Genomic DNA, 20,593 nt, shown 5'->3' with positions numbered 1-20,593 from the left:
ATCAAATCTCAAATTATATTATTACTGTAAGGGTATATGTGGTGGCTGTTTGACTTTGAGGCAGGTATTGTCATTGGGGAGTCATCAAAGACTCATTTTTACATCTTGTATTTTAGGTATAAGCAGTATATACTATTATGCAACAATAGACTGTCACATTTTCCTTGTCTTCTATTGAGCAATTGGTTTTATTATATTATTTGGTGTTAATGATAAAATCCTACAAGACTACCTATATAACATGATCGGGCAATACCAACGGCACCTACGCACATGTTCATGCAAGACTATCATGATCTCGAATGGTGTGTATATGTATAAGTATGAATAATCATTACCTATAGAAAGGAAACATTACAATTTATCGCCTCGTTAACGTTGTGCATTGAAACTGTACAGATATGGCCTGGTGAAATTTGGTGAACATCATTGACAACTGCAAAGGGGGCACCCTTTCTAGTAACGGCCTTACTTTACTGTATGTGTGTAGCCATGAGTCAGCCACTTGTGCGCAATCACTTCCTGGCTCTCTATTGGTCGGGAATGAGCCAAATCAATCCTCCAAGTATCCTACTCCACTACCTCGGAAATCCGTCCTACCACTTTGCAATATTCAGATAACTGAGGATTCAAGAAAAAAAAACACCGACTTACTACAATCATTATATAACTCAAATTTCAAGGAGGTAATTAATTGCTTTGTCAATATAGAGTTATTGGTTTGTCACCTCAGCCCATATCAAAACGTCACTGTATTGTGTTTTACGCCAATTCTTCTCTTCGCATACATCGCAGGGCTTTGGAACGCTTATTAGGTGCACAAAGTATCTGTTAGTCTTGTCTCCCGCCGTGAATTTCAGACCTGATATGTTCACACCTTGGACGGTTATCTCGGCGTCGTACCAGACGACCTGGCGCGGTTCCTCCAGCACGAGCGTCATCACCCGATGGAGCAGCCGCTGGTCGTCCGGGGGCAGCCACGGGTTCTCGTGGATGACCTTCGCTATCTTCGGGATGTTTATACACAACTTGCTATGAACAACCTGACACTGAAATTAAAACAAAGTACATTAAAATATCTTAAAAAAGGTTTTAGATACAGATACGAGTTGTTCTCTTTCAAAGAAGGCACACATGTACAGCTATTGTATCTGCTCTTATAAGTCTATTAGAACTTACTGTAACCAGTTCCTAACACTTGGATCAGTCCAGGCCTAGGGTAGGTGGACTTTGTGTCATGACTGTGCATTTTTTCAGCAAAAGAATGTGCCCACAAAAGATACTGAATCGTGTTTGTGTTTGGGGAACGTGCCAAACAGAGTATGGAGAACAAAAGATAATATCGGCCATGTCAGTTGGCAACAGTTCATCTTGACAGCAATCCAATCGGAAACGATACCCCGGAAATAGCTTGCAAACGGTAAGTGGCACGATCATAATTGTCTATGGTCGTCTTGAGACTTTAATGTTGCAGAATGTTCAATTAGGCTGTGACATATACAACCGTCGACAAATAGTTAAGATAGATTTTCCATAACAGCAACAAAAAACAACAACTGAATTTTTTACGATTGAACTTACAAGTGCATGTCTTGATTGTCCTGCTGTTACCCAACACTGTTCCTTCTTGTCGTTGGGTGGTTCTTCTACACTCGTGGATCGGTCTCTGTCGCCGAATGACTCCGCTACGCTAGAAACAGTCGAGCCTGGCCGTTGATACAGCCTGGCTATAAACCACTCTTTCTCCTGTTCGATCCGCCTGGTGACCTGTGCTTGTAGATGCGCTGCTCTACCCTCTGCCCAAACAGTCAGGTGTTTCCTTTCTGGAGGGCTTATTTCTAGGCCATGTTTTGACGTCAGTTTCTTGCGGTTTTCTCGAACGAAAGAGACAAAACTGGACCTGACTTCGTCGGCGACAGCTACCACAGAAGTCGCGGCGTGCGTCCCATGTAGACATTTGCAGTCCATACATATCAAACACTCGCACACCTCACAGTACAGCTTGAGTCGCGTGTTGTGCAAAGGACACCGGTGTAAGATTTCTTCCAAGTGGGGATACAGTGTTTTTAAGGATTCACGGAAGTGATAGTACGTCTTCTTACCCTTCGTGGCGACGATGTCTAACAGAGTTCTTGCCTTTTCTTGAGGCGTCGCCTTTCCTCGTATTTCTTCTGCCTCCTCTTCGGTGATATCGCCGCACTGATACAAGTGGTCTAGTATAGGTTCAATTGAACGAATATCCTGGATTAGTAACTTTCTGTTGAGCTTCAGTAAGTTCCGCGGGTCACCTGTATCCTCGCCAGCCATTACAAGTACTAGTGGGGCGAAAAGGACGTTTATGAAGTAGTGGCCGTGGTTTGAGCGTACAAACTAAAAAGTCACAGTTCGTCTGTAGACGTGAACTTAGTACCCAGTTTACTCATTAATTACATACAACGGGAACTTCAATGTGGTCCGTGTATTTACTTAGGCACGTTCCACTCCAAATAGAATAGTCACTCAATGAGCTCGTTTGACTCGGCAACTTACCAAGCTCTTTATGCTAATGAAGATCATGTCTGCGGTACACCCGTGAACAAAGTATATATAACAGAATTCGATTTGAACAGATCTAGAGAAGTTATGGATTCAATACCGTAATGATCGAACTATACTTTCCACTGTGCAGGAGAGCTAATGGTGCAATTGTTGTGCCGGAGGGTGCGTTGCGTAGTGACAGAGCCCATTGGAATGCCATGGGTTGAAAAGGTGACTACAGCTGTACTCTAGGCTATTTACCTGAAAACACCGGGCCCTACATTGCTGCTGTAGCATTGACACTGTGTTACCATGGAAACGATCAAGGTCAACAAACAATCAATGATAATACAGGTTATCAGTACTCCACCTTTATTCGCTTTGAGGGTACTTAGCCCGACGATAACCAAGCGGTATCCCAAGCATATTCCTAGCCTCCATAGCAGGCTTTCTGGGGCTTTTTTTTTTGCTCATAATACACTTTTGCTGGCCATTTCTATTTGTACTTGGTCGCTGATTGCTGGCGTTTTCTGATGGAGGTCGGCAATCAGAAAACGCCAGCAATCAGCGACCGAGTTCATGCCCGTAGCCAGGATTTTGGTGGGTGGGTGGGGGGTTCTTTTTAGTACCTGTGGGACCATCGAGCGCCGCAGGCGTGAGCTGTCTAGGGCCCCGGAAAAAAATTAAATATTGACCCTCTGAAACGCCATTTCCTGCATTTTGACGGGCAAAATTCGCTGGCTAAGTTTAATGGAATTTCTATTGAAATACACAAGACCTTTGGCATAAGTCTTTGAGGCCGACTCCCCCAACATATTTTCATCATGTCCGATACCAAAGGCGCGAGGCTTTGCAATGGAGGTCCGGGGGAATTTTGAAATCTGGACCCTCTGAAAAGCCAATTCCTGCACTTTCCGAGGCTAATTTTGCTAATAGACTCCCTAAGATTGAATAAAATGTCTATCAGTGAAAAATGCAAATCAGTCATGCCTTTGGAAAAAAATCTTGACTGATGAAAAAGTGGACCTTCGAGCGTGAAAAAGCTGACCTTTGATCGTGTGTGTGGGTTCTTCCGACCCCCCCCCCCCCCCACCCTGGCTACGGGCATGGAGTACAAATAGAAATGGCCAGCATAAGTGTATTATGGGCCAAAAAAAAAGGCCCCAGAAAGCCTGCTATGGAGGCTAGCATATTCCTACCTACTCACAAATTCCAGTTTGATAAAAAAAAAGGACTGCCTCACTGTCCCTTTTACCAGTACGATTCCATCGTATGAACATCAACATATTTTTCTATAGCCGCCTAAAATTTGAATACGATAATTAAAGAACAGAGCAAATTCTGAGCAATGTTACTAACCCATATGCCGCTACAATATTGGCTTGTAATCAAATAGTTAAGGGTTTAAGGGTTAATGACCCGCCCCGAGATGTATAAAGTGTCATAACGCTTGGGCCTTTGCTATAACCACCGAGTGAGCGAAGAACGTTTAAGTACTGGCCACTATCATCATCAATAGAGGCCCTTTCAGGTTCAAGTGGATTAAATAAATCTGTCCGGACACGCATCTTGTACTCTTCAGTACAACCCCGGCCCGATGATTTGCATATTTTTTTGGGGACACGACAATTTGTAAATATTTCTTTTTTTGATTGGAATGAAGATACTGAAATTATTCTAATTCTGCATTACGTTGATTTGTGTACATGCCTATGTATATAACGTTATGTAGTTGAAATTCTTGTAATATTTTTTGTGAAGGTGAATGACCGTACGTAGTGTTTATTTGGGCTATCCTTGAGCAATGACACCATGTAGGGTAAACTAAAGGGCTTTTTTTATACCGAGAATTCCTTATTTTGCTGCCTGCCAGCTGAATATTGGAGCAGGATATCCGCGGTCACTGACCTCTCCTTGGATGGGGGATACCTTACAGCAAAAGTGTCACATAGGTGGACTTCGAGCGAGCTTTATCATGCACTGGGGCTGTGCCCTGGAAATCCATACATTTTGATCAAAATCTTACCTTTAACTTAATTAATTTAAATAAACACACTAGCTTTTCAAACAATTGTATGAACATGACTGCTGAACATTGACAGAAATGAAGAAGCAGAAATTGCAAAATTAAACATTAACATCTTTATTAGTCCACCTTTGGCATCAAGATTCCAAGTAACCCCAGCAAGTTCAAGAAAATATACTTTTAGTTCTCTAATATGTTGCAGACACCCTTGTCTTTAAAAACCTGTAGAACATGTGCGTCCAGACAATACATACACTTCCAAATACACTTAACAGTTACATGTATACCCATTTCTAAAAGAATCATAGTCCACAAATGGCATAAATGATATTCAGAATATATAGATATGACCATCTGTACACATATTCTCTTAAAATAAGTCAAAAATTAACATTTCAATAGGGTTTTTGCTATATTTGTACCATTAATTTCACTGATTTATACTTTATACATCCTTATAGCATTGCTTATATCTTTTAAATATCATTTGCATACTGCATAGGTAATCAACAACAATAATATTATCACTGCATAGATGTTTATTGGTATGTTTTGTCAAGTATCAAATGATAGTATCACAAGGAAGATTAATGTTTTCTAGTTAATAATATGTAGTATCTTTTTTTTATAATGACATAGCAAATATGCACACTGGAGTCAAAAACAATACCAAAACCTCCAGACATCTATCTACAACTATTTGTGCTGACATATGGGGGCCTGAGAAGTATTGTTACTGTAACAGTATTAAGTGTAGCCCAACAGTTAAGTCCTCTAAAAGATCTTCTGTTCTTTGAAGGTGTCCAGTCATTTAGATTTTGATGTCTTACTTGGCCTAGCCTAGGATTATATATTTTTCGTTTCAGAAGTCACTGACTGACCGTAGTCCAAATACATATGAGTTATCAATTGCCCCATTTCAGCTGCGGAGAAAGCAGGCCGTCTGTTCAGTGAAGATGGTATGGGACTTTTGAACAGCATCTTGAAGCCATGTGTCAAGGTCGGCAACGAGTTTGTGACAAAGGGCCAGAATGCCCAACAGTGTTCTTCAGAACTGTTTATCAAATGATTTAAAAGTATCAATATACATGTACACTCCTGCCAGATTTTGCTGTTGTTTTTTGAATACAAATTAAATGCTTGCAGTCATGAACTGAGAAATAATTTGAAGTAGAGATATTGTGGCACTGTAACTATTCTTATTAAAAAACTTGATCAAAGTATACAATGTCATGTAATACTACCAAAGTCTTACCCTGTATAATATAAATAATGCTTTAATACCATATATGGTAAAATCATAGTATACTTTACCAGACAAATATATAATCATTATGTAACTTATCAGCATACTATACTTTGCAAGGGAATATGTTAGATTATTAGTTATTATTAAATAAATATTACACAATGTCATGTATTATATAGAAAATACCAGTTACACTAGTACATGCCTTACCCTGTCAGTTAAATAAAATATTTTTTATTGTCATCTTTTCTGTTAAAAACACACCTGATAATGATTTGCATAGTTCTTGAATAAAGGAATGGCTGAAGTATAATTTGGTTTTATATTAGAACTAACAACCTATTTCTGAATGGCTTTATACCCACTTCCATATATGATACTTTGAGAAGTTGAATTAAAGAAGATCTGGATAAAAAAAACTAGTGACTTACTTACATGAAAGTACACAAAACAACCCGCCTTTGGAACTTCCTAGTGATGAAACATATGCAAAACAAACAACCTTCTAATATGATCTTATTATTTTCCTTGCATAGAGCAGAATAAAATGTGCAACAATGACTTGGACATGATTGTTTCTACATGGAGGTCATTGCATAATCCTCATTCACTTTGCTTGGCTGATTGAAAAATTACTTAAATACTAGAAAGGCCGACATTTGCTTGAGAGCAAATACAGCATATTTCAGCCATCTCCCTCATGCAACAATAGGCCTTGAGGTCGTTGACCCCTTTGGCCATTCAAAAATGACCAAAAAAACCCCAAATATATCATTTTAAAGTGGTCCATGCCAAAAAATATACATGGGTCATTTGAATAAACATCTAGAGCACCCCTTTACCAATTTACGGGTCATTAGGTTGTAAATCGAGGGAACAGGAGCCAAAAATGTCAAAATTTTGTCAAAAAATGGCCATAAAATCGCAAAATTAAGCATTTGTTGTACCGTATGGGAAAACTTTTATTGAATTTATGTGCACATAATTGAAGGGCACTTTTAGACCAAATTTCAGATCATTTGGTTGTAAAACGAGGCTACAGGAGCCAAAAATGTCCTTTTTTGGTCAAAAAATGGCCAAAAATCGCAAAATTAAGTATTTTGTTGTACCGTATGGGAAAACTTTTATTGAATTTATGTGCACATAATTGAAGGGCACTTTTATACCAAATTTCAGATCATTTGGTTGTAAAACGAGGCTACAGGAGCCAAAAATGTCCTTTTTAGGTCAAAAAGTCGCAAAATTAAGCATTTTGTCGTACCGTATGGGAAAACTTTTATTGAATTTATGTGCACATAATTGAAGAGCACTTTTATACCAAATTTCAGATCATTTGGTTGTAAAACGAGGCTACAGGGGCCAAAAATGTCCTTTTTTGGTCAAAAAATGGCCAAAAATCGCAAAATTAAGCATTTTGTTGTACCATATGCCAAAACTGTTATTGAATCTAGGTGAGCATATGATCAAGGCACCTCTGTATCAAATTTCATGTCATTCGGCTGTAATACCAGGGTACAGGAGCCCGAAATATACATAAAAATTGACAATAACCTCAATAAAATCATTTTAAAGGCAGATATGAAAAAAATGAAAAAAACACCTGAGGGTATTGGCTTACTCTACCTTTGTGCCAAATTTCAAGTCAATCGGTTAAAAAATGGCGGAGTTGATTCGATTTGAAGATTTGACAGGAGAAAGAAAGAAAGAAAGAAACATTACGAATACAATATATTTCACCATACCTATGGTATGGCTGAAATATAAATATTCATTTGCTAACATTCAAAGAATGAGTGTTAACTATCAATTTTCTTTGTGTTTGATCACTCCTTCAAGTAATTCAAAATAATCAAATTGAAGTTCCTGTGTGTTAACACCGCTAAAATGTCACCTTTGTGCAAGCACAAGAAGCAGATTTAATCATTGACCATCTGACTGCTGTCTTCTTTAGAATTCAAATAACAAATTGCAGACGTAAGAAGACATTGTGATGTCGCCTGCTAAAAGCTGAATTCACTGCAAAAAAACTTTGGTACTTGGATCCTGGTAGCAGCACATTTAATTTAGTGTGTTTAACAATCCACTGTAATCTAATATGGTACAAATGACCTATCAAATACCTGTATAAGGTCATGTGACCTAGCGGATTAATCAATTGAAATCTGTAAAAAAACTGAAGTAGGACGGTCAAAAATTTGAAGTGCTTCAAATCTTTCTGTTGCCTGCTGGAATAAGTTGAAGGTTTCAGCTCTCTTCTAAATGTTTTCCATCAACTCCGAAATATTTTCCTTTTGAGAATGTACCATTGCGTCTACTTGAGTTTCTTGATCCTTCGCAGCTGGATATAACACAGAGTCAGACAGATGATCATGATGCCCCACAGCCCCAGCATGTTACTCCACTGGCCAAACAGAGTGTAGTCGATTTCCTGGACTGTCATATACGTGTTACCTGAGACACTGTAAAAGTTAAGAGTTAAGAGTCAACAACTATTACAAATCAAAAACCTGTCTACAATGTTAACTGTATATCGTTTGAATCAATGTACTATTGCATACACATATCTAAACTGTGCTTCACTAGAGGAGATCTCTCACACATGCTGTTTTTGAAAGTGGTGAATGTATGTATTAACCAGCTGCAGATAAAGGCTAATGGAGGTTATATAATGTACAGTCAAACCTGTCTATATATAGATATAGTGGCAAATCAAGGGACTGGAGAAATGTGGCCACTATAGACAGGTGACCACTATAGAGAAAATGTTGGCAAATTGACTACGAGCAAGCTACACATGATTTCAGTACCCACTAATCCTTCTCACCATGTTGTCTCAATCGTCTCAAAATTCAACTACACCTGCCAAAGTAAAATCTTCCAAAAATGTTGCCATGCGGAATGTTGGTAACTTCGCCGACAAAAAGTGACCACAATGACCAGGTGGTCGCTATACAAAGGTAGCCACTAATACAGGTCTGTATTGTACTTACCATACAGAACCTACAACGTTGGGCTCCCCCACAGGTGCAGCAGTACTGGTGATGTTCCCAGCATCGCAGAACTGACGATCACGGAACTCGGGGATGGTGAGGCCCTGTTAAATGGTACAAAATTTTTAATAAAAATTAATGCATAACACAAATTTAACAGCAAACTGAAAACTCAAGATTTTACGTTACCTTTTGAAGGCATTGTTGTAACTGTACAGTACAGCAGTATACAATATAATAACAGACGACAGTCATGTCATTGTTTTCGGAGTGCAACAAATCAAAACACTTAAAGTTTATTTTTACAGTATGTTAGTTGCTGTTTGAATGAATGCTTGGAAACTTGCAAAAATTTTTGTTCAAAGCGATTTTTCACATTTTTTCAGTGTCTGGGAGCTAACCTATATATTCCGTTGCTTTCAGAAATGGGCATTGAGGGATATAAAGTCCACGGATGGTAGTTTCAAACTACATTATTTTTTAACGTATTGCAACTTAAAACCACCGTCCGTCCAGTTGGTATCCCTTAAAACCATGTTGGTGTACACAACAAATATATGTTACCCTGTGGATAAAGGTAAACTGTGCTTTACTTAATATAGCTTTACAGTGATGTGTACGTACATTGATGCAGTATCTGACGATACTGAAGTACTTGAGCCAGTTGATCCAGGGGCCCACTGAGCCCAGGTTTACCAGGAAACCTCCCATCAACTGGAGAGACATGGGAGACAATTTGTCAGATATACATTCAAAATAATTTATACATGATCATTTGAATTGACTTAAAAAAAATATTGATATCAAGTAAAGATTTAAAAGAGAACAGAACATATATACAAAATGTAAAAGTCTTTTTTCTATAGCTATGAAGTTTGGTAAACTGTCTAATGTTTGGTTGTTCATTGGTTACCCTTTAGTAGAAAATTGGTACAACAAACCAGAACACAAGATATCAAAAACAGGATTTCTGCTGCAGCAGTACATGCATTGAATTAGAATTTCCCCAAGGGGCCATTGTCAAACCTACCTCCTGCCACATACATGTACATGACTTGTATCCTAGTATTAGTTAATATCCATCCATACAACACACACAGACAAAAAGCATCCAAAACATAACCCTCTTAGCCTTTAGGTAATAAACAAACTAAGACATTACCAGCATGAAGATGAAGGCCAGAGTGATGAAGATCTGTGCGACCTGGAAGATGGGTGTGGTGGCGCTGATGGCGAAGGCTATGCTGGAGGCTGCCATGGTGGTGCTGAACAGGGTCAGCAGGAAGAAGAAGAAGGCACCAACCTCTGGTCGTAACCCTGTAGAGACATCACAATATTAGACTTGTTGGGATCAGAAATATGAAAGATTTGACACCTTTTTGCAAAGTACCAAACAAATGATAACTTTATCGTCTTTAGTAATATGGGAAGGATAATACCATGACATCCCAAAATATATACAATGTCATGCCGTACACAGTGTGATAAAGTCCACGTTGAGCTACTTTTCCATTGGTCATCACAGAGAAAACAAACACCATGTACTGTATATGCATGTTCACTTTACTGAAGAAATTCTCCAATAGCTCTTTTTGACAAAAACAAACAGCAGAGTATCCTGGCTCAATGTACCATTTCCAGTAGCTTGCATGTCAGCTGGGCTAGATCAGCTAGGATTCGAACTTTAAACCTCATGGTCCAGTTAAAGATTAATGGACTCTGTGTATGCTACGATGAAACAAATTGTCATTTGTGTTCGTCCTTACCGATCATCCAGTAAGCGATGAGCCCAAAGATGGAGACAGGGATGAGTCGCATAGGGATGACATCACAGAAGATCTTGGAGAAGAAGTAGGTGGACACCCTGTAGTAACCACTGGCTGACTCATGGCTGAAGCAACAATTTTTGCAAACAAAATTAAGAAAATTGTAATCTTTTTAATATAAAGCTACATTACAAGTATGATTTGGAGACTTTTAGACAACCAATCTGGTATTTATTGCTAGCAAGTTATAATGATCCAATTTTGATTTGAGTTACAAATGTATAACTCTGAGAGTCACAGATACCCATAACTCAGACCTCTTATGGGATACCCTTATCTCTTGTGGGATACCTAGAACTTCTGTGGGGTACCAAGAAGAACTCTGAGACTCGTGGAATACACAGATCATAAAATTTTGAGATTGTCAAATGGAAGAAATTTGTTGTTCAGTACTAATGAAAGCTGTATGAATGTAAAGTAGTGTTAGCAAAGTAGTTTTTATGATTCCGGTTGTTCTGTGGCCTTTAATATGAAGGCAAGTGGATTGATTGCAGTTTTCTACAGTACTTCAGCCAGAATAACTTGCATGTAGGTGCAACATAGAAAAAAATATTATCAATTGTCAAAAAGAAAAATAATGAAAAAAAGAAAAATTTTTTTTTATTAATTCTTAAAAAGAAAAATAATGAGAAAAAAAATGAAAAAAAAACTTACACAAAAATAGGTCTTTCATTTGCAAAAATGGTCACTGCTGTAGTACTGCCAAAGACCATATTTGTTGCAAGGAAAAAGATCACACCAGTCCTGAAAACACAAAAGGCACAACATTTTGGCAAGGTTCTTTGAAGAGTAAGATATCAAAAATACTTACATAAAGATTTGCCTTTCTCTGGCAAAGAGATCCACAGCAGACAAACTGCCGAACATCATGTTGGTTGCCAGGAAAAAGAAAACACCAGTTCTACATGAAGAGAAGATTTTCATGTAAGAGGCTACCTAAGTGCTGTGTACAGTAATGCATTACATACATGTACCTGAGAATAACTGTGATGATGACAATAAAGGGACGATTTGAAATGTGAAAGTGAGAAGAAAAAAGTGATCTTCAGAACCAGCTCAGCTCATTGAAGAGCTTAATTCTTCCACTGATTACAGAGAAGACAGATGCTCTGTGTACACAGTTAATGGAGTACTGTAACAGGTTAATTGTACTGCAGTATTCACCTAGCTGTTTTGACAAGTACAACAAACAGAGGAGCACATGGCTTAGCGTTCTGTCCTAAGAGGAGCTACCTACTAAAAATTCTTAGAAAAGTAAACCATATTACAAATGTCAGACCCCACAAAGACGTCTGAAAAAAATCAATATGTACATTTAGAATACTTAAAAATCTATGTTGGACTGGTGTAAAACAACAACTATATGTAAATAAAACAACATGTGAGGAGGAAGGTTACTAGATCTAGATCTACGCAGTGCTACACTAACCTGTTCTGGACACCAGTGGAGGCACTGTCATCTATCTGTAGGTAGATGATGCCGATGATCAAGGCAAAGATGATGTTCAACATTACCTAGAACAGCAATGATACACACATTTCAACATTAACCATACTTAGACTTCACAATCAAAAATGTCATATCAACACAGCTGAGGAATCTCAAATACATTACATTTGTAGATAGTGAACACAACCTGAATTTAGGTTGGTAAATAAATAGTCTGATCAAATGAAAGGATGCTGTATGGATCAGAAAATCTGTCATCATCAGATCCATGAAACAAGCATGTGGAACTGCAGTTTTCTCACTGTAGCACCTCCTAGCGGCAGGAAATAGAACCAGTCATAATTTGCCAGTGAGACAAAAAAGCAGAAGGTAAAACATCAACTCTCATGATTTTATCGGATTCCACAAGTAATTGGTTTGAAGACATAGTATCATATCAGTAGCCCTGCAACTGAAGTATATACACTTCAGATATCTAAGTGTTCAGCCTGAACAGTTCAAGACAATCTTGAGAAGGCTTCTATAACACTGTTTTTAAGTTGTGGTATTATAGCACCTGGTGGAATTATGAGAGTTGATGTTACCAAAACCTTTGTACAATGCAAGTAAATTCCAAGGCCATAGCAGGAGTTTTGAATTAAATATTTTAATTGTAATTTCAGAAGAAAACCTGGACAAACCTGGGCAACTGATGCTTGTGGGTTACGCACCAAGTTCTTCAGAGTCCTTTTGATGACAACTTTGCACTGAAAAAAAAAAAAAAAAAGATGACATAAAGTCATTATAATTTGTCCACCTGTTTAAGTTAAAGTTTGATTGTTATAACACATCCTTTGTGCATAATTTGTTCTTAAAACAGCTTTAAGTTGATGGATGGGAGAAAGGGAAAAATTCAGGGAAAAAATGTTGTAATTTGATAGAATGACTTCCCACAAATAGTAGAAGTGAGAAGTGTGGTATTTTCAAAGAGATAGTAGAGCAGTGCCCTCTGGCAGAACACAAAGAAATTGCAGGTTAACATACCTGGTGTAAGAAACTGGTTCTGTAACTGACTTCTTGTTTGGTGTACTTAGTTCCCAGCGTGTCCTGCTTTTCCACCAGGGGCTCTAACTGAGACATGGTTTCCTGGTAGTACCTTGATTTAGTGTATTGTTGGCTCAACAAGGCACCATCATTTTCACTGTTGGCAATGTCCTTCTTGTTGTTTTCATTCAGTACTTCTACTGAAAGTTCTACAGAAAAAAAAGGACATAAAAACTCAGTCTGCATGACAGTGTGCATTCCAGTACTTTGGGTACTGCTATATCTTAGTTAGATACTGTTCTTCTTTGTCATTTGGCTCAAAATAACAATCATACAATGCTATACTGTGTTCTCGAGGTACACATTCTATCTGCCAATGTATCATTTCAACTTTTAATTTAGGCAGGTCAAATCCATCGTAATGCGTAACACACATACATGTTTCAGTCAACCCTGTACAAGTGACCACAACCCCACTCATGAAAGACTATCTCATCTGGCCAATGTGACAACATTTGGGGGATCTTTTTTTCCATTGACACAATCATTAAAAGTCTTAGGACCACCTGACAGGTGCACATAGACCATTTGTCAGTCCCCTGAGTAGTCTTTTTAGGCAGTTTTGACACCTATGTCTATCTAATCATTCAAACATTTGGAAGAAATAGTATTTTTCAGAAAGGGCGTCTTTACCTTCCATTTTTTCCTCCTTCTCAATGTCCTGCATGACGGCTGCCACAGCAGTGGAGTCACCATTGATCACATCCAGGAAGAAGTCAGCAGGGTTGTTGTGGAGTTCACATTCATGGCCTGGGGGCGCACAGGAACAAAAAAACAAACAAATGCATGTAGCAACATGGAAGCTCATCTGTGGATGTTCAATTACTCTGAGCACGTAACTTTAGGGACACTTGGCTCGAGCTCAGAGTAATTGAATCACCACTCCTGAAGAGTAATGATATTGAATCACCACTCTGTGCTTGAATCACCACTCCTGAAGAGGGTTAATGGAATCATGTGCAATTACTGAAAATTCGAGGTAAGCAATTTGCTTAATACGTTGAACGACAATTAGTAGCAAATTGATGATGAAAGGTAGTTGCTCTTTTCCTAGCTCTAATCTACCAAATAAACCTGGCTGTTTCTTTTCCTATTTTTCTACAACAATAGCAATAAACTCACTATATTCAAAAATGTATTTAGAAATTTATTTAAAAACATGAAAAACACTTAAGGAGTAGGGGAGGGGGGTGGTCTATCATAATTGCAAACTAAAATGGGAACTGCATGCCTGACCAACCTTTAAGTTTAAGAAGGGATTTCATTTATGTTGAATTCATTAATATTCATCCTTCTCCCTACTTACATGCAAGTCAGTTCTTTGGTACTAGTACTTTACTATAGCTATCAACTACAGGGAAAGGCAAGGCAAAGAAAGAGCTTGGATCACTTCTCTGCAAACATCAGCCAGTTTCAACGGGTCCTGATGGGTTCTTTTCCCTGTCTGAATTGTGTAGAACAGACATAGTGGGCCAGATTATACGGCATCCTTGCCAACACAATATATCCGTGAATATTCTGGCTCGCTCACTCACTCACTCACTCACTCACTCACTCACTCACTCACTCACTCACTCACTCACTCACTCACTCACTCACTCACTCACTCACTCACTCACTCACTCACTCACTCACTCACTCACTCACTCACTCACTCACTCACTCACTCACTCACTCACTCACTCACTCACTCACTCACTCACTCACTCACTCACTCACTCACTCACTCACTCACTCACTCACTCACTCACATGTAGCCAAACACACTATCATCTACCATCTACTTGGAGATTAAGGGATACAGCTCTGACTGCTACATCTGGACTTGGCAGGTTTAAGCAAACAGATGAACACTCTCAAATCTCTCAACTAAGTTCAGGAGAGTTCAAATGGGTCTATATGCTCGAAACTATTCTAAGGACTGAGGCAGTGGCCTTGCTTGTCTAACTGTCACATTTCAGACTCACCGATGGACTGGAAGTAATCCAAAGCCTGACCAGATGCACCATGGTACACAACTTCCCCATTGGCCAGCAGCATGAGGGAATCAAAGAGTCGGAAGATGGAGAATCGTGGCTGGTGGATGGAAAAGATGATTGTCTTGCCTCTCTGTGAAAGCCTGTAAAACATTGCATATTTGGTTATTTTCCCTTAGTTCTGACATACAATAGTAGTGGTACTGACTGCTTAGCACAGTTAAGCACAATACATTTGCCTTTTGACACAACCATTTTTTGCTCTCACTCTCACTCACTCACTCACTCACTCACCCACTCACTCACTCCCTCGCTCACTCACTCACTCACTCACTCACACTCACTCTCACTTACTAGCTCACTCACTCACTCACTCACTCACCAAACCACCCATTGAAGTAATAACTGAAATCTGAATTCTACATTCCGAACCCACCTTTGCAGAAGCATCATGACCACGTTTGCTGTGCTGGCGTCCAGGCCTGTGGTTGGTTCATCCAGGAACAAGACAGGCGGAGCTGTGATAAGTTCCATTCCGATGTTGGTCCGTTTACGCTCTCCGCCCGACACCCCGCGGATCATTTCTGTTCCCACCTAAGGACAGAATCATTGAAATTGAAAATGTTAAATAACTTATTGCATTTTCCATATTACAAAAGGACAATGCAAGAAAAAAAGGCAATTCTGCTGCATACATTAAAGCTGATACATGTTAGAAAAAGATTGCATAAATTTTGCAGAAACCTTAAAGACATCTTGATGCTCAAAACACACCTTGGTCTCTGCACACTGTGTCAGCCCCAACTCTACCAACACCTGTCGGACTCTCTCCTTCTTCTCCTTGTGAGAGATAGATGTGGGTAAGCGCAGGGCGGCGGAGAACTCCAAGTTTTCACGGACTGTCAGGGTGCCCATAATGATATCATCCTGAAAACAAACACAACAATCAGCACAAAGAGTGTTTATGCAAATACACATAAACTTGAGATAAGTCAAGATAAGGTTACCCTGCATGGGGGTAGTGGTTTATTTAATCCATTGTGTCTAAGGCAGGAAAGGCCCACCCCTCTCCTTTCACTGCCCTTTACCTACCATATCAAAGTCAGGTGCCCACCTTTACACATTGGGTATTACTTTTACACATATTAATCTAGGAACGCCTGAAATAAAATTAATGACCTCTCAGTGAGAGCCTCACCACTCAAATCAAATGCAGTCATTGGTCAGACCACTAATAGCACCACTAATTTTCTTATAGCTGAACTCCTAGTTCTGATGGTCGGCCAGGACTGGTCTATTCCACTCACATGAAAGGAAACCTGTCGAACAGTTTGGAATATAGTTATCAAACTCACCTGCACCACATAGCCTGTCATACACTTGAAGTTGTTGGGTAGAGGTCCTCCATCAGCAAGGACCACTCCTGACAGGCCTTCAGGCTCTTTCCTTGCAGCCAGGACATCAAGTAAGCTGTAACAGGTAGTGTTAACCAACAACTTGTTGATGACTTTGAGTGTCTTATCTTTCAAAGGTAAAGGCAACATATGTAGTTATAATAAACTTATATAGAATTTTTGAGGCCACAGTGTCAGTGGGTTGCTGTTCCCTGTGTTTGGGGCACAGAATTGGAAGACAGCGTCCATCCTTCTTCTACCACCATGATCTATCTATTCTATAGAAAAACACTTCAGAGTAACAGCCAGAGTAAAGTTTCCTTCTCCAAACAAATATTTTCACCTTGTCATTTTGTGAAGTTTTTCTTTGAAATGTAAATCACAGTATGAGTACCAAAAAAATCAATTGGCATGTCATAAAGATAATTTTGCTTTATTTCTGAAGACAGAAGTGATACCTCCATTGCCGTGTGTCCAGTGATACCTCCAGGAGTCCATGCTTGTAACACGCATGGACACACAGCCACTGACAACATAATCTCTACTTCACAGGGGTGAGACAGTGAAAGACAGTGACCGTGACTAGAGTAGAGGATTATGTACCGTTAAGTTATACAGACCATTGTATGGTGACATTTCTGACACAAAGCCAGGAGACTTACGTTGTTTTGCCTCCGCCTGTGGGCCCCATGATGGCATTCATACCTGGCTTAAAGATGCCACTGTAACATAAGCAGTACACAGTCAGTATAAACATCACAGACAGGTAAGTACAGAAATGTAAACACATATCTTTTTAGAATGACTAGTGCATAAACCCATGATTACTATCAAAACTTGACACGCTTCCAAAGTATAAGTGTTCCTATAAATATTATCATTTAATAAATTAAGTGGCTTTACATGATATTCTTACAAATATGTCAAGCCACCCACATTTACTATTTATTCAAAGTAAACTTGTCTAATAAATGCCATATAACTAACTGTTAATACTACTTCAGACTTTAGATAGAAATGGACCAGGACTACATGTGTATTCTAAGATAACAAATACTAATAGTAATACATTACATCATGACTGTATCTTTTATTCTTATTCTCTGTAACCTCGTCACCATTCTTCTCTGGCTGCCTGTGTCTCTCAGCATGTTTGATTTTAGCTGGTCTTTTGAGATTTCGTCACCAGAAGCTTTTAGCTGGCCTTTTGAGTTTTCACGGGAGCACATCGCAGTAACGGTTAAAACCCAACACCATAAAAACTCCCCCATGTGCACTTAAACGAACAGGGCCGCCGGCTAATGTCCCAGCACCATAGAGGTAGCAAAGACCTTCCAATGGTTACCAGGCTACGTTCTCTGAGGTGTAAAACATTAACATTAAATTGTATTGCAATTATTCTAATGTATGTTTTGATAGAATAACTGAGTAACTCTGGACATAACATCATATTTTTACTTATGAATGTAAGGTACACTAACCAGAGGATCAATTATAGAGAACTGTTTACACAAGTGAACATTTACATTTACATTTCAGAGCTGTTGTGTACCTTATGTTTGCACATGGAGTATAAGCAAACATACAAAGGGTAAAATGCAATTTGTTTAGGAGATGTAGACTGGCCCCTTGCAATAATGGGTTAGATTGATAAGATTCACTTTTTCTAAAAATGTTTGTTGCCATCTCTGGTACATCACTTTAAGTTGTAAGACGATTGAGTTTTGTACACCATTAAGCACCAGCTGATGCATGTATTAAAGACCTCTGGCTGATAATATGGTTTGTTCTTAAATATGTTTAAGGTGTGGCTCTCCTTAAACACTGCTTTATATCCTGAACCAAGGCTAAAGATACCCATTTTCACCTGTATCATTATATATAACTTGTTAAATGAATTGTGCAATGCATTTTTCCCATATGAGGAACATTATGACCTAGTAGTACTGTACCAGGATTCAAACCCAGCCCAGAACCTAAGAATCTAGGTCAACCACAAGGTACCAATGATCACCACTGCAGAAGTGCTGCTTTAATTTAAAATATACTGTTTCTGAAAAATATGAAAAGACAATAGCCAAGTCTTTTTCTTTTAAACCTAGAACAATGTCAACTCTTGACAAGTCAGTTCCAAACAGTTAACTTCCATATAAAAGTAGCATTGTTGTGATTGCATCACGAGGCCCTGCATGTGCTGCAAGCTATTATGTTACATTTACATAAGCATGATCAATTCTAATTGTCTGTTGAAAACCATGCATGTGATTTTTTCTTGATGAAAGCTGAAGGAATTTCACACGCTGAGCTATTATAATATTAGCACACGACGTGTCTACGTTTCAGTTCTTCGTAGACATATTTGGGCTACAAAGAACACGTTGCCATACCAAAAGCTCCATTATTTATTGACAATGTTTAAGTTGACACACATGTTTTATTTCACCTCAAGCTAATAATGACAGTGATGAAATGTAGGGATTATCTTCAACGTTTCTCGTGTAAATCTAGACAGTCTAATGACACATTTGTAATGTCAACAATCAAAACAATGAGATTAAGATATTTTCTGCGTTACCTTCGGACATAATTTATGCCCCGTGCATCGGATGTCCGCATGGGAAAACAACAATGGGAAATTTCCCATCTGTTACGAATTAATGAGCAATGACACTCACTTGATATTTTGTAGAATCTGTTTCTTTACAGCCTTAGCACACGCTCTGGCTTTCACGTCGACCTCGTAGCCGACACCGTGACATGTGAGGGTTATTCCTCGGTCACGCCTCTTCCCTGAGCCCGAGCGACTGAGCCATGTGGGGCTGGTGCTGCTGGGCGGTACCTCGCCGTTCGCTCCGTCCACGCCGCCGTTGGTGTCCTTCGGAGTCACTTGCGCCATTTCTCCGCCCGATTCCTTCATTGACAACAGGACTATGCCGTTTCCATCATGTCGCTGGACCTCTGCCATATCGAGTTTACGATCTTACAAAGGGTCAACAGAAGGTGTATTCTGCCCACCTTGGAGTGGCAACCTGCAAACAATAGTCCCACTTGTGCTTCTGGACAAAAGCTAGTTCCGGATTCGGCCTCAGCTGATTCCGTGGGAACTCGGTAGCCAATGGGAGGCGGGGATGGTTCGCATAGCTCGACCTGATTGGCTACTGGTTTACGTAACTTTACAGTTTTTATGCAATGTGTTGTAAAAACCTCTTGCGTAACTTGAGTTTATGAAGGTTTGAGAGCAGTGACAGGACAGAAATTGCGCAATAAATGTTATACAATATTATACAATCTTCCATAACTCGAAAGAAGTCAAACCCAACCTGTTTAGAAATAGCCAACACTAGTATTTTAAGTGTAGAATATTGTTCATGACTGTCCATTGTCACTATGTTTATAACATGTACTTGCAATTAGTCCTCGGGCACGAACTTGCAAATAAACTTCTTCTTCTTCTTCTTAAAATCCAAGTTGATAAAGTGGGTTGAGAAAATATTCTAAAGAGAAAAAATGCAGCTACCGTATTACCATCATCATAATTTGTATTTTTATGTATACTTGCAATAAGGATCAATGAGCGCTCATCATGAATGTGCAATTAGGATATAACTTAGCTGTTGAAAGTTAAATGCGGCTTCGGTACAGACCTCAGTCATATGTAACGTTACATACATGAAAAGTCTGCAAGTCATTGTTACAATACCATGTGTCCCTGTTTAGAGTAACATGATATCTATGCTTGGACAGTAGCTTTATGGCTTATGCCCGTACGGTCACTCACCAAGTTGTCTGTTTGCCGGGAAAAGCATTCAACGGGGGGTTCTGCTAAAATGATATGCAGCCTACACACCTGCAAGTGTCAACACCCAACATTTGCTGGGCATATTTGAAATCGCTTTGGCTCTAACCATATGATAAAGATCAACATATTTCATATTTCCCTCTGCTTTATAAAGGAATCAAAGCAGAAGGAAGTATGAAATATATTGATCTTTATGGTTATTGGTTATGATGATAGTTATTGGGATGAGAAGTCATTCAAAAATTCTATACCAATTAGCTATTTGCATCCATTTGATATTTAT

At 39.0% G+C, this 20,593-nt stretch overlaps 2 protein-coding genes across 3 annotated transcripts; both read right to left on the bottom strand.

Moving 5' to 3' along the window:
* Positions 1-691: 691 nt before the first annotated feature.
* On the bottom strand, positions 692-2,557 carry LOC118412744. The gene is made up of 2 exons (XM_035815782.1): positions 1,582-2,557; positions 692-1,049 (listed from the first exon to the last, which is right to left on the bottom strand). Exons 1-2 carry the CDS (start codon positions 2,305-2,307, stop codon positions 714-716), a joined length of 1,062 nt encoding a protein of 353 aa, XP_035671675.1. The 5' UTR covers positions 2,308-2,557; the 3' UTR covers positions 692-713.
* A 5,524-nt stretch (positions 2,558-8,081) lies between these two features.
* LOC118410845 (broad substrate specificity ATP-binding cassette transporter ABCG2-like) lies at positions 8,082-19,584 on the bottom strand. Of its 2 annotated transcripts, none has more exons than XM_035812693.1 (16): positions 19,187-19,584; positions 17,174-17,233; positions 16,473-16,587; positions 15,892-16,044; positions 15,554-15,711; positions 15,109-15,260; positions 13,775-13,891; positions 13,082-13,290; positions 12,739-12,804; positions 12,038-12,123; positions 11,420-11,509; positions 10,549-10,673; positions 9,945-10,099; positions 9,407-9,496; positions 8,783-8,886; positions 8,082-8,251 (listed from the first exon to the last, which is right to left on the bottom strand). In XM_035812693.1, the coding sequence occupies exons 1-16, from the start codon at positions 19,474-19,476 to the stop codon at positions 8,104-8,106; spliced, it is 2,118 nt and encodes a 705-aa protein (XP_035668586.1). In that variant the 5' UTR covers positions 19,477-19,584; the 3' UTR covers positions 8,082-8,103. The 2 variants fall into 2 exon arrangements, with proteins under 2 accessions (XP_035668586.1, XP_035668587.1); XM_035812694.1 differs by lacking the exon at positions 11,420-11,509 and adding an exon at positions 11,263-11,352 and having other exon boundaries at positions 19,187-19,551.
* Positions 19,585-20,593: the final 1,009 nt, after the last annotated feature.

Source organism: Branchiostoma floridae, chromosome 3 (assembly GCF_000003815.2).
Source record: "Branchiostoma floridae strain S238N-H82 chromosome 3, Bfl_VNyyK, whole genome shotgun sequence".
Taxonomy (NCBI): domain Eukaryota; kingdom Metazoa; phylum Chordata; class Leptocardii; order Amphioxiformes; family Branchiostomatidae; genus Branchiostoma; species Branchiostoma floridae.
Note: the sequence above shows the minus strand (reverse complement) of the source record. Positions and strands in the feature narration are given on the sequence as shown.

Bases quoted from the DNA above. Each gene is read 5' to 3' on its own strand.
- LOC118412744 (XM_035815782.1), bottom strand. From the start codon at position 2,307: ATGGCTGGCGAGGATACAGGTGACCCGCGGAACTTACTGAAGCTCAAC. The intron at 1,050-1,581 runs GTAAGTTCAATC...TTTTAATTTCAG, and splicing joins GACAATCAAGACATGCACTT to TGTCAGGTTGTTCATAGCAA.
- LOC118410845 (XM_035812693.1), bottom strand. From the start codon at position 19,476: ATGGCAGAGGTCCAGCGACATGATGGAAACGGCATAGTCCTGTTGTCA. The intron at 13,892-15,108 runs GTGAGTCTGAAA...GTGCGCCCCCAG, and splicing joins GGATTACTTCCAGTCCATCG to GCCATGAATGTGAACTCCAC. The intron at 10,674-11,419 runs GTAAGTATTTTT...TTGTTGCTTCAG, and splicing joins AGAGAAAGGCAAATCTTTAT to CCATGAGTCAGCCAGTGGTT.